The sequence below is a fragment of the Vanellus vanellus genome (genome assembly GCF_965231255.1).
Source record: "Vanellus vanellus genome assembly, chromosome: 5".
Classification (NCBI taxonomy): Eukaryota; Metazoa; Chordata; class Aves; order Charadriiformes; family Charadriidae; genus Vanellus; species Vanellus vanellus.
Genome location: NC_138910.1, coordinates 33,255,757 through 33,271,855, shown reverse-complemented (window position 1 = coordinate 33,271,855; position 16,099 = coordinate 33,255,757). Strand labels below are relative to the sequence as shown.

At 38.5% G+C, this 16,099-nt stretch overlaps 1 protein-coding gene across 1 annotated transcript in view; it reads right to left on the bottom strand.

Moving 5' to 3' along the window:
- Positions 1-12,453, bottom strand: part of HECW2 (HECT, C2 and WW domain containing E3 ubiquitin protein ligase 2) — a gene marked incomplete at its 5' end in the record, with an annotated part of 115,891 nt that extends 103,438 nt beyond the window's left edge. Inside the window, one exon of the mRNA XM_082483738.1 lies at positions 12,162-12,453. Coding sequence (XP_082339864.1) covers positions 12,162-12,453 — 292 coding nt within the window. The remainder of the gene's footprint in view (positions 1-12,161) is intronic.
- Positions 12,454-16,099: the final 3,646 nt, after the last annotated feature.

The following is a 16,099-nucleotide window of genomic DNA, read 5'->3' as shown; positions in this document are numbered from 1 at the left end:
AAGAAACACAACACTCTAGTTTTAGTCAAATGCAGTTTTTAGATTAATGTACTTCACATCCAACTACTCAAACATAGCTTCAATCTTTTTTACAATAACCGGAGTTTCTGGTGAGTACAGATGTACAAGATTACCAAGACATTAGTAAATATTCTTGAGTACCGAATAACCTACCTCAAAGTAATTGTGGTTCATGCCCTAGTTAAATGGAAGACTGTTTTCCACTGGAAATTAAAATGGTATTTTATGACACAGTCCTGACGAACTACGTCTAATTGCACAGCAGTCCTAAGTGAAAAGACATTACCCAAGCAATAGCATCTCACTAATCTATTCTTCATTACCTCTCATGCAGTAAATGCAGAAGAGTGAAAAAGGAGATTGGAAGACTGCCCAGGATCTTTGCAATCTACTTCAGCAGAAGAGACTGTAGAATTTTCAACATAAGTTAACTCTGAGTAATGCATTGACAGTATAAACAGAGTTTTCCTGTAACAACCAGAAAAACTGCTAACCTGTCTTTAGTACCATTCTATCATATTCAGAGTAATTGAATTACTTTTTTTCCCCATACATTACTTAGATCTTTCTCTTCATGCGTATGCTTTATCAGTTTTGTAATGAGATGGATTATTTCTTCTGGACTAACATTTACCTCTTAAACAAAATGGATACCAATACAGTTACTTCTAGACTAAAATCTTTAAGCTCATGTCATGAAGATGGGAGCAGATGAACCCAAGCACTGCTTATGACAAATACTAAGTGGCTCCGCAGACTAAACTGGCTGAGACCAAAGCTACAAGAGACACAAAGGTCATGCGGCAATTCTTCAGAAGCAGTATCATTTTAACAGTGCCAAATATCAAAGCCAATTATATTAAAATCATCACTAGAATTCAAAAAAGGAGATAACCTTAACATTTTAGTGTGAAATCTCAGCACTAAAAAGCTTCCTCTCTTGCAGTGTCAACATGCATCAGCAATAAAAGGACCACAAAACTGTGTAGACTAACAAAGGCAAAGAAGCTGTATTAATTTGTGTAAATATCTTGAAAGCACCTACAGATAACATTTCCATTATTTCCTGTAAATTCCTAGCAGTAATTCCCTGGGACTCTGCAAGCAAAGAACAGAACCTAGAATTATATGCAACTAGAAACAAAGGCTCGCCAACTCAGTTACTCCCAGCAACGCAAGTAAACCCAGGGCATAAATAAGTAATTACTAAAAGCACACTCAAGACTTGCACTCCTATTACAGCAGCCTACAAATCACATCCCATTACACACACTCTGCCAGGGTCACCAATGCACACGGCAGCTGAGCAGGTCTGGTGGCAAATTACTGCCAAAGAGAGAGTCCCTGCTGCTCTCCCTCATCCCATTTAAGATGCTAAACCAGCATAGAGCTGTTTGTACTCTTGGAAGTGCTCTGCCAGCTTAACCTTGCCCAGCCAATGTAGCAGAAGACAGTAATCTACACTAATCTGAAAGGCATTAATTTTTATTTAACCGCTTGAGCAGGAGAGAAGTGGTGTACTCAATTAAGTGTGCTGTAATTAGGACTGCTTTTCAAAATCAAAATCTTATGTGCTAATGACTCAGAATATCTAGCTGAATGGACAACAAAAGTCATAAAGCTATTTACACCATTTGGTGAAATGGCACTGATGTCAGGTGGGTTGTCTTTGACTTCATTTGCCAAAAATAGATCATGGGTGTGGTTTTGCTGTTGTTTGGTTTGTTGTTTTTTTTTTTAATGGAAACTTAACAAGGTATTTTTCATCTTATTCGTCAAATAATTTACAAGTTAAATAATGCATCAAAGAAAGGACTGTTGCCTGTACATTAAGTACTACCCTATCAATACCTCCTAAAATCTCATTCGCTGTTGACTTTGGTAGATTGTTGCATCCTTATTCAGTATCTTGCAAGCAACTGTCTGACTGTAAGTCTACTAAAATTCAGCGATGCATGTATGTTGAAAAATTTCTTGAACTGAATTTTCCCTCTCCCTGCAGGCTACCATCTGCTGAACTATGTCATGCATGAAACTCTATATACAAATTAAACAACAGTGAACATAGAAAGATGCTATTTTTTTTTTCTTTTTTTATGAGGACATTACTGGGTATTTATCTCAGTGACAACAGTATCTGCCTGCTATTGTGCTATAATGTTTTTCTACACATATTTCATCTTACAAAGCCAAACCCATTTAGGCTTAACTGGCTTCATATGCAGGAAAGCGCTAACACATCTGATGGCACTGATTAAGGTCCTGACCTTGCAAGGCACCAAATGCCTTCAAATCTTAGTCCTCTTCACAGATGACACCTAGTAGGTCCAAGCTTTCAGTTTTAATCTGTCGAAAATTATCCTCAGTGCGACTCCACTCGTGTGAACCACATTTACAATCAGCAGATAAAGTTTAAATTCTCAAGGAAGGAAGCATTTCATGGAGCATGAAAGTTCATACCATATCCAATAATGAAAACTTCTAATGGCAACTGAATAGCAACAATCAGAGAATTAATGTCAGGGAAAAACAGAAACTGAATTTCTAATCACACTTTATGTAAGAAAACTAGAAACCAGTGACCTGTACCCATTAAACCTTCTTCTGTGTACAGTTAAAGAGCGCTTGATGTTAACAGTGACATGCAAGAAGAGATCAAGCTGAAATGGAATTCTTAAATATGCCTTTTAAGAATAAACAAACTTGGTCCATTTCCCTTATGATCTGATTATCTATCTGCATAACTATGGAGTTATTCTGAATATATTCTATAAGTTTTCAAAATAAGCTCCTTTACATTCACTTAACACTTTACAGTACTCGCCTCACTTCTTCCAGGCAAAGTAACAAATCTTTGTTGTACCTTTTCCTCTTCTCCTTACTACAATACATGGGAAATGGCTATGTTATGTTTATGGAAATTGTAGGTTCATTTTTCGCATTACCAGACACTGGGATATAAAGGATTAATTTATTCCCAAGGGCAGGGCAGGAGTGACAAAAGCAACACATCTACTAATTTTTATAAACTTTCACGGACTACTGACACATTAGGGATGAAATGAGGGATTAGTGACTGAATACAACCAAAGACTAAACAGTTTGACATTAACTCTGAATGACTGCTAGACAAAGGAGGCGGATCTCAAACAGAGTTTGAACAGACCTTGAAACAACACTCTGAAGCACAGGACATGCTTGCCTGGGAATTGGCTGCCCACCAGAGGGACAGGGATGGAGTCCTGGATGCTGCTGGGCAAAGACACAAGAAAGGTTGCCTATGCAAACATTTGTAAGCTTTGCTTTTCCCAAGGAGTAAATGGTTTTTCCCAAGGAGTAAATGCCAGCTAAGCATAGTCACTTTTAACTGCACTCTTGTAGCATCTTCACCCCACACCAGTACCTCTCCTATGCCAAACTGGCAAATTGTACAAGGGCTGGGTACCACTCAGGCCCAGCTGATAATTGCTCTGTACCAGAGGAGTGCTAAGATGGTCAGATCTGGTCATTCTCTGCATCGTTTTTGTTCCTCAAATAGCATAAGCTGCAAGATATATCTTGATAGGCTTTGCTAGGAAAGGAGGCCCATCAAGATCAATATTGACACCTTCAGTAACCTCCTTTGGTTATAATTTAAGAACATGTGTATCCAATATCAGCATATATTAAAAGGTTATATTAAACATATCCACAAATAAAGTGTTAGTTTCAGAGTCCTAGTATGCACGGTTCTCGTCTTTTTATGTGCCACTGCTTTTAACTACATCAGTCACACGCTTAACATACTAGATTTAACACTCAGCTTATAACACTTCTCCATTAATTCAGATTCTTATAGTCAATGATAAATCCATGCAGATGAAGCAGCCAAGAACGTCATAAAAAATTTACAGGAGGAATTATAACACTGTGCATAATGCAAAACTAATCCATAATCTATTACTTACATGAAACAAATGAATAGATGAATTAATGCAACTACTTTTTCAGTCCAGTTGTCAGTGATTTGGAATAACTGTTTTTCTCAAATTATTTTGAAAATACTGTATGGCATGTTGGTTTGAACATAGAAAACAGTTCAGCAAATGCCTTAAAAAAAAATCAAAATGAAAGCCAACCTCTTTCAAACAAATAAAAAAACCCCAAGCTAACACAAGGCAGTTTTATGGTGAAGGGAAATATTATGAATTCAGAAATATATATAGTTTACTATTAACCAGTGTTTATACTTGCCATCTTTCCATCTGCTGGAACAGCCACTTACATCAAAAAGGCAGGGTGGGGAGAACACTGCTTTCTATCCAAAGGATTATAAATGTTGTCGTGCCAAAACCTCCTGCAGTGGAAAGATACTGACAACACTCCCTGCAGCTACATTTGTCTAGTTTTCAGGTCAGGGGTATCTCAAAAGCTTTAAAAACACAATTAACGAAAAGTTTGGATGTTCTGGCAACACTTTCTCTGTCGCAGCCTGAACTTCTTCCAAACATAAATCTCATCCTACAAGATTTTTCACCAGGGAAGTAATTCTTTTCTTCTTACAACAAATATGAGTATATTTTAATGTAGTGAGTGTATCTTTTAAGGTATCTGCTGCATGCAATGAAAATACATAGAGAAAGGACTTTCTATTCATGTCTTCTAACTTTTGCAGTAAAGAGAAGATCTTATGCTGTCCATACACTGATTCTTGAGCAAAACTTATTAGCTCACAACTAAGGAGGAGAAAGTATCAAATCCTGTGGTGGGGAAAAAGTAGCTTTGCTTATGGGTCAGGATCTAGGAAGAAAGAAAAGAATAAGGTTGAAATGCAGTACCTGGAGGGAAAGCTTCTAAAGACCCTTTGTTTATTACAGATTTGATTTTAAATCACTGTAAGCCTTACCACATATGATTTTAGGATACAATTCCAATATTAGACTGCCTTCACTTTGCATTAGCCCACTCAAGAGGTGGCCTTTCCCTAAATAGCACTAAGTCACCGGCAAATGAGGTATTTCATGGCAACTTTTTCCACAATTTTGCTTATCAAAAATATCAACATCAGACAGACACAGGCCAGCACCAATCCCAGATACACACCAATATAAATTCAAGTTCTCTCCTGCAATCTTACTTACTGTCGACTATGAATTTTGCTTTGTTATACATATTACTTAAGTGTACATCTCCAGCGGGAGTTTCACTGACATCTCAACATGCACAGGTATGGCTCTTCCAGAGCTTCAGAGCCATAGCTACTCCTTTTGTTTATTTTTTGAAGAGACCAAAACCACCACAGTGCTTAGATATTCAATGATATAAATATAAAAAAAAAAAAAAAATCCCCAACAGTTGATAACAAACAACGCAACAGCAGCCTCCTAGAGGCCTCTACCATGAAGCCAGTTGGGTAAAGACCAACTCTTCTACACGGGAAGCCAAGCTCATGGTTTGCAGGCGTTAGTAGCAGCCGAAATGAGGACTAACCACAGATTAACACTGTTTTGCCTAGTATCTAGTCAATAGACATTAACAGTACGGCTCAGATTTTAAAGTACAGAAAGGTACTCAAATTGCTAGAACAGGAAGGAAAAAAAGTCAAGTGAATAATCAGGCTTTTCTGGAAGATAATAAAGTTACTATTTTGTATGTTTTCTATAATGGAAACCAGAGAAATCTTCTGGGAATAAAGTATCTTAACATTTTATAATCTCTCTGCCTAATGTAAGCCACTATTTTAAGTGTATTAAAGGCAGTTTATGTGAAAGCTTTTTTCTGTTTAATCTTGTCTGACCTGAAATGGAAAGGCTCCAGACTCCATTACCCTAGAAGGCTTACTATAAACCTAGGTCCTATCTAAATTGCCCTATATAACCTTGCATCAGGTTTTTCTTGTTGTTGGGTTTTTTTTGTTTGTTTTTATAATGCTATTGTGGATCCATGCTGCAGGTATAACAAAAAGCCAAGCAGCCTGTGAAACGAGCTGATGGAAATAAATATAATGACCTTTGATAGCCAGCATTTTAAATGTGCTAAGGATCTCTAGAATAAGGGCATGCATCTCATAAATAGGACTCTGTAAATTAGGACAAAAGTAGGCCAACCTGGGCAATTTGGCCATGGGACTTAATCTATTTAAATCAAAAGTAGGGTTTGCTTCTCTCTCCTGACATTTTAGTCTTAATTTTGTACTTTCTGATTTCTTTAAATATAAGACTTCAGGGCAACCCATAGAACTCATCAAGATTCCACTTCCCTCAGCATCCCACGAGCAGTGGAAAGTCCACCTGCTCATCTTCGTGAACAGTTCTCACTTCCCAAGGAAGTCCTGGTACCCTGTTGCTACAATAACACAGTAGCAAGAAAACTGGGACTCACATGTCCCTTTGAACTGAATATCTATTTCTCTTCTTTGATTCCAACCCAGTCCAATACTTTGCACAGCCTTACTCGCTAGAGGACTCCGGAGCCTGACCACTCTTGCCATAGCAAAATTCAGATTCCTCTTAATTAGATAAAAAAATATCTGTAAAACTCGAGTAGCTTAAATATTTCCTGGAACAAACATTTTTAAATGTGCATGTACAGAGAAAAGGCTGGGTCAGTACTGGACAAGAAAACTTCACGGGTCTAACAGGATGCAAAAATTGTTTGTTAAATTCTGTAGTCTTCTACCACTTCCAAAGATGAAGAAGGTTTTCAGGCTAAATCCTAGTTTAGCTCTTAAAAAAAAAAAAAAAAAAAAAAAAAAAAAAAAGATAGGATGGACCTATTCCTTCCTCAATAGGACAGAAACACTGAAAATTTACCTCTACTCTTCAAAGTAAGCACGGGAACAAAACCTCTACTAAAAAGCCACCCCTCTCTGAATTTCATCATGCCTCGCCACTTTCAAGTGACAATCCTCATAACGGATCCTGAAGAAGAAATGAGAAGCCCATCCGAAGCAAAGCCGAAAGCTGAATTCAAAATGATAAACCTGTATTTCAGATTTGACAATTTTACATTTCATGCAACACTACTCAATTTACCTAACGAAGAGCTAAGACTCATAAATAACATATCTCCCATGCATGTAGTCTCACTGGGACGCTTTTCTGTGCTTTTATAGATATGTTATCTACACTCTGCACATCTTGCCTCCAGAGCTACAAAGCTGCTTCAACAAAACTTGGTGGACAAGACTGTTCAAGAAGTGCTACTGACACTTTAAAGAGTTCAGACAATACAAAACCAGAAATAGTTAGGAAAAAGGATGTTTGCCTTCATAGAATATACTGTGTCCCTCACATATACTCTTTTTCTGGTAATCCCTAGGAATATACTGGAAAAGAAAAAGACCCTCTGTACAAAGCACTCCCTCAACAAGAAAACAGATTACATTTTAGCTGTACACAGTGATGAAACAGAGGAACTTATGCATATGGTACTAAAAGCAGCAAACTCACACGGGTATCTAAAAACATTCCTTAAAATACAAAATTCTAGAAAATCTGAGCATGAATTTAGTGATGTAGCGCTATTTAGAATTTTTCACAGTTAGGTTCAACTTCTTGCATTTAAAAATGAAAGACCAAAAGTTACTGCAGAGCATCCTGAGGACATTGTAGTGAATTAATGTCTAACAAAATATGCAGTCTTTTTGTAGTATTTGTTAGTTTGACTACGAAGTCATAAACAACAAATGTTTGTTTATGACTTCTCTCCCCCCTGCTTTTTTTTTTTTTTAAACAGAAGTCTGGAAAAAAATTCACAGCCACAAAAAAAAAAAAAAAAAAAAAATCAGTCCTTCAGAATAAGATGATTCTGTTTCTCCCCTTAGGCTTTTCTCTTTTTAAAAAGATAACATCCATTTTCATAACCATTTAGCGGGCGAAACATTTCACTGAAGTTGTACTGCACTAGAAAAAGCTCCATCTACTATTCCCTAGGGTAAGCCAATCATCTGCAAATCACCTCTAGTAAAGGCAGTGACTCTGCCTACTGACAGTCTCGTGCCCAACTGCACCAAGCCATTCCTCGGTGAATGTGGACAGTGGTTTGTAGTCAATCTCATATAAAGAAAAGGCTCTAATAAGTTTGGTGTGATTCCTAGTGAGCCACTGCAGTTTTAACCATGCAGTGAAACCACACTCAGAAACACAGAATTAACTGCTTTCTCACGATAGAAAACTAATGAGAGCGCACTAATTGAATAAATTTGTGAATGAAGAAGCAAGGCAGTTTCCCAGTGTGTAATTTTCAATTCTTTTTATAATGGATGTAGTCTATGAAATTAAAGTGAAATGGTACCTGGATTGCTTCAGACCTTTGCCAGATCTCTGTGTACTAATGCCTGAGCTCAGAATGATGCTCGTTTTCAGGATTTTCCCTTCTCTTCCTTTACAGAATTAACAGCCACTTCTTCCCTCTCAAGACATTGATACAGCTTTCAGTTAAATGTACGACCAACATTAAAAAAAAAAGCCCTAGTACTGTGCTTTTGGTTATGCAATGTGTTTTTTTTAATAACATAAAAAACAAAATATTTGCCTTTTTCTGTTCCCAGCTCCTTACTAGAAGACACGGGGTAACACTGGAGGTACAGCACTAGGCTGGCACAGCCCCAGTGCTATCTTATGTTAGCGACCACACACAATTTCCGCTGTCTTCAGGAGGCAGAAAGTTGGCATCCTCCGGCACTAAGTGAGACAGTTTTAATTTTAAAGAAATGGATAACCTCAAGCAGGATGGATAACCTCAAGCAACTACCTTGATTATTAACACCGTGTTTGAGAACAGACCTTTTATTTCTAAGTATATTTACCCACAAACATCACTCTCCTCAGAAAATAAGGAGTGTCCTCAACTTAGAATCATAGAATAGTTTGGGTTGGAATGGACCTTTAAAGGTCATTGAGTCCAACCCCCCCTGTAATGAGCAGGGACATCTTCAGCTAGATCAGATTGCTCAGAGCCATGTCCAACCTGACCATGAATGTTTCCAGGGATGGGGCATCTACCATCTCTCCGGGCAACCTGTTGCATTGTTTCATCACCCTCATTGTAAAAAAATTCTTCCTTATACCTGATCTAAACCTACCTTGTTTTAGTTTAAAACCATGACCCCTTGTCCTATCGCAACAGGCCCTGCTAAAAAGTCTGTCCTCATCTTTCTTATAAGCCCCCTTTAAGTACTAGAAGGCCACAATAAGTTGTTCCTGAAGCCTTCTCTTCTCCTGGCTGAACAACCCCAACCTTCCAGCCTGGAGAGGTGTTCCACCCCTTGGATCATTTTTGTGGCCCTCCTCTGAACCCACTCCAACAGGTCCATATCTTTCCTGTGCTGAGGACTCCGGGGCTGGACACAGTGGGGCCTCACAAGAGCACAGTAGAAGGGAAGAATCACTTCCCTTGACCTGCTGGCCACACTTCTTTTGATGCAGCCCAAGATACGGTTGGCCTTCTGGGTTGCGAGTGCACATTGCCGGCTCACATCCAGCTTTTCATCCACCAGTACCCCCAAGTCCTTCTCCTCAGGGCTGCTCTCAACCCTTTCACCCCCATCCAGCCTGTATTGATACTGGGGCTTGCCTCAACCCAGGTGCAGGACCCTGCACTTGGCCTTGTTGAACCTCGTGAGGTTCACATGGGCCCACTTCTCGAGCTTGTCCAGGTCCCTCTGGATGGCATACCATCCCTCAAGTGTGTCAACCACACCACTCAACTTGGTGTCATCTACAAACTTGCTGAGGGTGGACTCAATCGCACCATCTATGTCATTGACGAAGATATTAAAAAGTCCAGGTCCCAATATAGACTCCTGAGGGACACCACTGGTGACCAGTCTCCACCTGGACATTGAGCCATTGACCACTATCCTCTGGATGCAACAAAACTTCCAAAGGAGTAAGTGGGAACTGGGGGTACTTCACAGAAATTATTACAAAGGACTGAAAATCCTGGATTATACCCCGTGGGATTTAACTTACCTTCGCTACACCTATAAAAGTTAGGCAAATGAAAAGTTTTTAGATTGTACTCTTACAATTTTTTTTATCATTTTTTATTTTTAAAAGATGCTAGATACTTGAACTTGTCAAAAAACCTAAATCAAAGATAAACAGACATGCATATCAGGCTGAACATATCCTTACCTCTCTGTTGTAAAAGATGTGCAATTCCTTCATTCAGAAAGATGAAACCACAAGTCTTAAAGGAAAGACTCTGCTCAGATCTATTTTAAACTAGTAACAAAACTCTCACCAGCACTCATGGATTTCAGGTGGCAGCAGAGACAAAAACTCAGTGTGAATGAGTTCCTGGACCTTTCATCATTTAACAAAAAAACAGGAAACCCAACATAGTCAAACACTCTGGTATTACACAGTAGCATGATGGGGGTTTAGGCCTAAAAAGGCATACATTTGGCTGTTCCTTACAGGATTCTTACTCTCGGGTAACTTAACATTGTTTTGTACTTTAGGGGCTCAACAGACTTAAAGTAGAAATATTTTTAATCATGAAAGTAGGACAAAAATCACTTATAGCCTACAATAAGAACCAATAAGATATTTACAGAAAGATGCTGTACTTTAGCATCTTGAATACCAATCCTGAAGTGCTGTGAACCATGAAAAAAAACCAACGGGAAGGGGTGTCAAACCTTTATTCAGATGAATCTCTCAGTGTATTTAAATTAGAATGTTTAAGCTTCATTTAGCAGTCTGTGCACTTTGCAGCACAGATCACACTTCAGTTGCTAACGCTGTTGGGAAAATTCATTTCTGTTTATTATGGAGACACTTCATTTATGTGGCTTAAATGTTAGCACATACCCACAGTTCATTCCAGTAGAGACTGCAACTCATGCAGAAACTCCAATACAGCTTTTATAACCAGGTAAGCACTGGAACAGCACAAGTCAATACTGCCCAGTTTGTGGAACTCCAGAAATGTTGGGAAAAAATATCAGACAAAAAAAAAAAAAAAGAGAACTGGAAGCAGCATCTACACAGCTTGTAACATTAAGTGAGGCAGAGATGGAACATCTTGAAAAAAGCTGGCAGAGCAAATATCTCTCCAAAATCCTACCAAGACTGATTTCATTGCACTAAGCTTAGTCCCAGGCATGGACAAAATTCCAGTGGTCAGACCTGTTTCCAACAGTTTCTGCTATACCTGCTTTTGGCAGGTTGAATTGACAGTTCCTTTCTACATTAGTAATTCGGTTCAGAGAAGCAGTGCACGAATCAACCCCTCCCACTTACTGAGCACTGGTTAAATTCAGAGGGTAATTTTAGTGCACATGAACCGGATTCCTTGAGAAGACAACTAAACCCCATGTGCTGCTACAGCTACCCGCTAGCTACACTCCAGTTCCTAGTGGGAACATTAAGATTGTGCTTTGGAGAGCTCCAAACCACACATGCAGCAGGGATGTTTGGATCTAGGGACCTGATTAAACATAATAAAATGGAAAATCCCAACCCAAATATGCTGCTGATGCTAGGGTTTCAGCACCAACTGTTTTGACCTACTGATCCATTCCTTTTAAGCCACATTATTTGCTAATGCACGGATGGCCCACAGGCCCTTGCACGCCAGCCTAGAGCTCCTTCCAGCTCCTTCCTATGAAATATCCTGAACAGCACAAAAAAGCACATAAAAGAATATCTTTAGAGGATTTCCTTCTACAAGAATTTTTTATAAACAGAAAATCTCGCTCCTTCAGGATTGATACAATTTCAGTTCTACAGAATCAAAGAATTATACAAAATACCTTTTCACAATGTTAAGAATTTACTTGTCAAAAAACCCGTATAAACACTGGACAGTAAACATGATGAATACAGTACTCTGAATTTTCCAGTCTGTAAGCCAGCCACCAGCAAAGGTGAAAACACAAAACTGTATGCGCATTTATTGTTTAAGAAGAATGCATTTCATCTTCTAGCAGGTCATTGTGGAACCAGATCTACATTAATTAGTCATGTTTTTACATAGTTCACTGCACTAAGGAAAGCAAAGAGAAATACAAGATAATTCTCTGCAGTCTTACCCCAACTTTATGTTTAGATTAATTAGATAGTGTGCCAGAACACGTACCAGAAAAGGAAATATGAAGTTGCAAAAAAGCAAGAAACTCACAGAAACAGTACAACATGGTTCTGACTTACCTATGTGATAAAGTCCTATCCAGTCAGTTGGGTCTACTTCTTCTTTAATATCCCAGAAAATGATGAGGTTCTGAGATTGCCCCAAGGTGTATTCATACATACTGGCTGTCAAACTAGACCTGCTATCCGAGGTCACTAAATCAGTGTCACTGTTGGCACGCTGCAAGTTCATGTTCTCAGCCATGGTGCCCTGAGACGCCAAACTCTGCAGATTCTCTGGGCTCAGAGTATACCGTAGCTGTGGGTTGCGACGTCGCACAAAAAGCAGATGTTCTCGGGCTGAACTGGCCATCTCTTCTCCACTTTTGTCAATTTACGTGAAAAAGTTGTTGTTCGAAGACCTTTCATGAAGAAGAAAAAAAGAAAGTGTTAAAGCGAGACAGCAGGTTACTCCGTCAAATACTAAACGGAGAGGCATTAGTGCAAAAATGTTCCTACTGAAGCCTAAAATTGACTGAGTAAAATCTTTTACTTCACTGCTCTACCACTGCAGCCACCTTAGTGTCTGCACATTAAAAAAAAACATGAATCACTTCCGAAAAAAAATCGGAGTTAACCACACACCATGAAATAACATTTATAAGCCAGAAAGCAACAGAAAGCAAAACATCCAACTCCACCTATCAAGCAAGAACAGCCAGAGTAACAAAGCTACTTTAAGTCTGGCAGTAGTCTAAAGAGTGAAGAGATAATGAACTCATCTTCCAACAACAAAATCACAGCAGTATTCGATGTACTTTCACTTACATATGTTAGTTGCCAACAATATCCTCTCTATGCACTGTATGTTCAGAATCAGTGTAAGTCTTGAAGATATTAATGAGGTTGGAAATATTTCAGTAGAAACGTGGTATGACAGATTTACGGTACTATAAAATCATTTTGCAATTATTTTATTTTTTAAGATACAAAGCATAGCTTCTGAGGTCCTCTATACCATACAAAAACATGTCAGACCATTGACTGGGGTACTTTAGACTACAGATATATATTCAATTAACCCATGCCGGTTTATCTGTGCAGTCAGATTTTGTTGTTCTTTTCCATACATCAGAAAACAGAGGCCTTATAAATTTAACAGCTTTTCTGTAGCCCTCAGGTGACACTAGAAAGCCTTCACTGAAATAGCCATGCCAATATCATCACACCATACCTTCAGAAGCAGAACTTGCATGCCATTATTCATAGCTATGAAAAGTACAGCCATTTGAAAATAAGCCCTCACATTACTCGAGATAAATCATCAGAAAGACAAGAATAGCAAAATATTAAAACAGAGGAAACATCTTATAGGAGAATAAAATTGGCGATGGGGAACCTCTTGCCATAGAAGGAATATGAAAATTTCCTTATCTAAGTTATGTGACTTCGACCAAAGCTGTTTGTCTTTTTCAGAAGCTATAGTTTATATCAACTCATTGTTTGTTTATTTTACAGAGGAAATAAAACGGTCCTCATTTGACAGAACCATTTGCTTTGAGAAGAAACTGAATCTTCTGGTAATGTGTTTTTCAGTCAAAACTGTGAAAATGATCTTCCATACTATATTCACCTGGAATCAGAACCTTGTATTTCCTCCAAGATCAAACCAAACCAAAGCAGTCCTCTTGCCCAGCAGTAACTCCAGAGCCCACTGAGAATAAATTGTGTCTTGGGCTCCTTATACTCTTCATACAATGTGAAAATAGTATTTCGACATATTTGACCAGATTGCAACTTAACCAGTAACAACATCAACCATTCCATTACAGTCTCTTCTGTGAGGGATGTATACTGCAGGAAAGATCTCCTTATTTTTATACATATAAATAACCGCATATAAGAAAATGTGTGCATGTACACATATAAAAAAGGCAAATAAGAGGTACCTGTGTATTATCCTTGGGCTTTCTTCTTGGTGTCATAGCCTTTGGCTATCACATGCAGACACATTTATTCTCTTAAAATAACCCAAGCATTGTCAGACTGTGCCGAGTGTCACCTGCTATAACGTTCCTTGTTTCAAGCAAGGAAGCCTGTAATGCAGAATTAGGTAGAGCCCAGGAGAAGCGAATGGATTGGTTGGCCACTTCCATGGTATTAAAATTGTAATTAGATCTACAGTACACTACCACTATCAATCAAATGTTTGACAACTGGTTTATTAAACAGAAACCTCTGCCTCTAGAGGTCAAAAGACATTGAATTATTAAAAAGAAAAAACAAGTAGAGCACGTGGAGATCCCAAGATTGTGATTAAGAAAAATTCATTTTAAAAAAAGGGCATTTTCATGTTTTGAGAGTTTTCTTTTCCTATTCATTCCTCTTTCCCCACATGATGAATCTTCAAAAACTGTCTCTTTCCTTCACATCTATTTCCTACCACTCACCTTCAATTTTCTTTTTAATAGCATTTCAGTGTAGGCACTCTTCCAGTGTATCACACATTCTTCTGCTATTTTTCAGCTTTTTTTAAATTGGAGAGGTTTTGAAATATTAAGAACTAACAAAGGGGAAAAATAAAGTTCAACTCACCCAGTTGTATAAAATTCATCACGCATTGTACATGGTTCAGCATCAAATATTACAGAAAAAGAAAGAAACAAAAATTCAGTTTGATAGTTCTACATATACAGAAGTGACACAGAGATTATCATATTTACTTCACAAAGTACGCAACGCAGTCTTTCCTGACATAAGCAATGTTTTGGCTGCATACACAAAACATTTTATTTTTGGTGCTGGACGTCAGCGGGGTTCACTAACTCCTTCTCTGTCATGTTCCCACACACTCTGCCGCTGACACCAGTGTCAGTGACAAAAGGGAAACTTCGATATCAAAGGGCCTTCTTAAATGAGAGCCGGGGAAGTTAGATTCTTGTTTCTCTATGTGGAATATTATTCACTAGAGCTGAAAATCCTGGATGACTTTGAGACCAGAAGGGGAAATAAAAAATAGACACCAACTTCCCTACAAGCCAGTGAAACACACAGGGATGAACCCGTCACTGCGATTCCGCCCCCTGCCCCCCTTTTTTTTTTGTCCCCCTTCTTTTTTATTTTGTCACCTGGGCAACACCACACGCTAACAGTTAAGTCTTCAATTGTCTAGTGTAAGAGTTGTAACCCTAGACAGGATGAGCCCCGATGTGCAGCTGAGCCTTCCCGCCGCAGCAAGCACGTACACCTGCCTGGGTACCACCGCCCACCACACCAGGAGATCAGGCAGGATTAATTAACACACCAACAGAGTGCTATCGAGTTAATTTTCTTCTGTCCCACAACTAGGGATTTATCTAATTTCAAACTACTGTATACCGTGGTTTTACGGCAGTAAAATCACTGCAAAATAAGGGTAATGCTGGAGGATTACAAGTTAAAGACAAAGTTTTAATAGGAGGGATGAAAAAATTTCCTTCAGCTGCAGAGCGGCACACTGTACCCGGGGCAGCACCAGCACGTGTTGGAACATATTACAAATTTATACATGGCAGATGGACAAACTCATCCATGTTTAAGGACACATGAGAACTAACTTGTGCTCTCTAGGACTGTCCCACAGTTTGAGAGATGAGAACAGCCTGAGAAAAAAGCTAACACTTTTGCAACAGTCTGTTTTCTTAAATCCTAATTGTTATCACTCTGGCAAGTCACAGACATCATTACAGTTTCTTAAAGTAAAGCAAGCCACAAATGTAAATGCTGGATAACTTCTCTGATCCTATTCATAAATCCAACTGTCTTAAAGTCATGATTTAAACAATGATTCCAACAAATGATATAACTTAAAGCAACTGAAATCAATTTGCAATGAACACGTTAAACTCACATGTAAATGAGCTCCTATTATGGAAAAATTATCTCCAAAAATTCAGGACTTGTAAGTTTTTAAAATATTTCCTAAATTCAGTGAAAGAGGTTGTAAAGCAGCCCTAGTGTCAAACAGTACTCTGCTACAT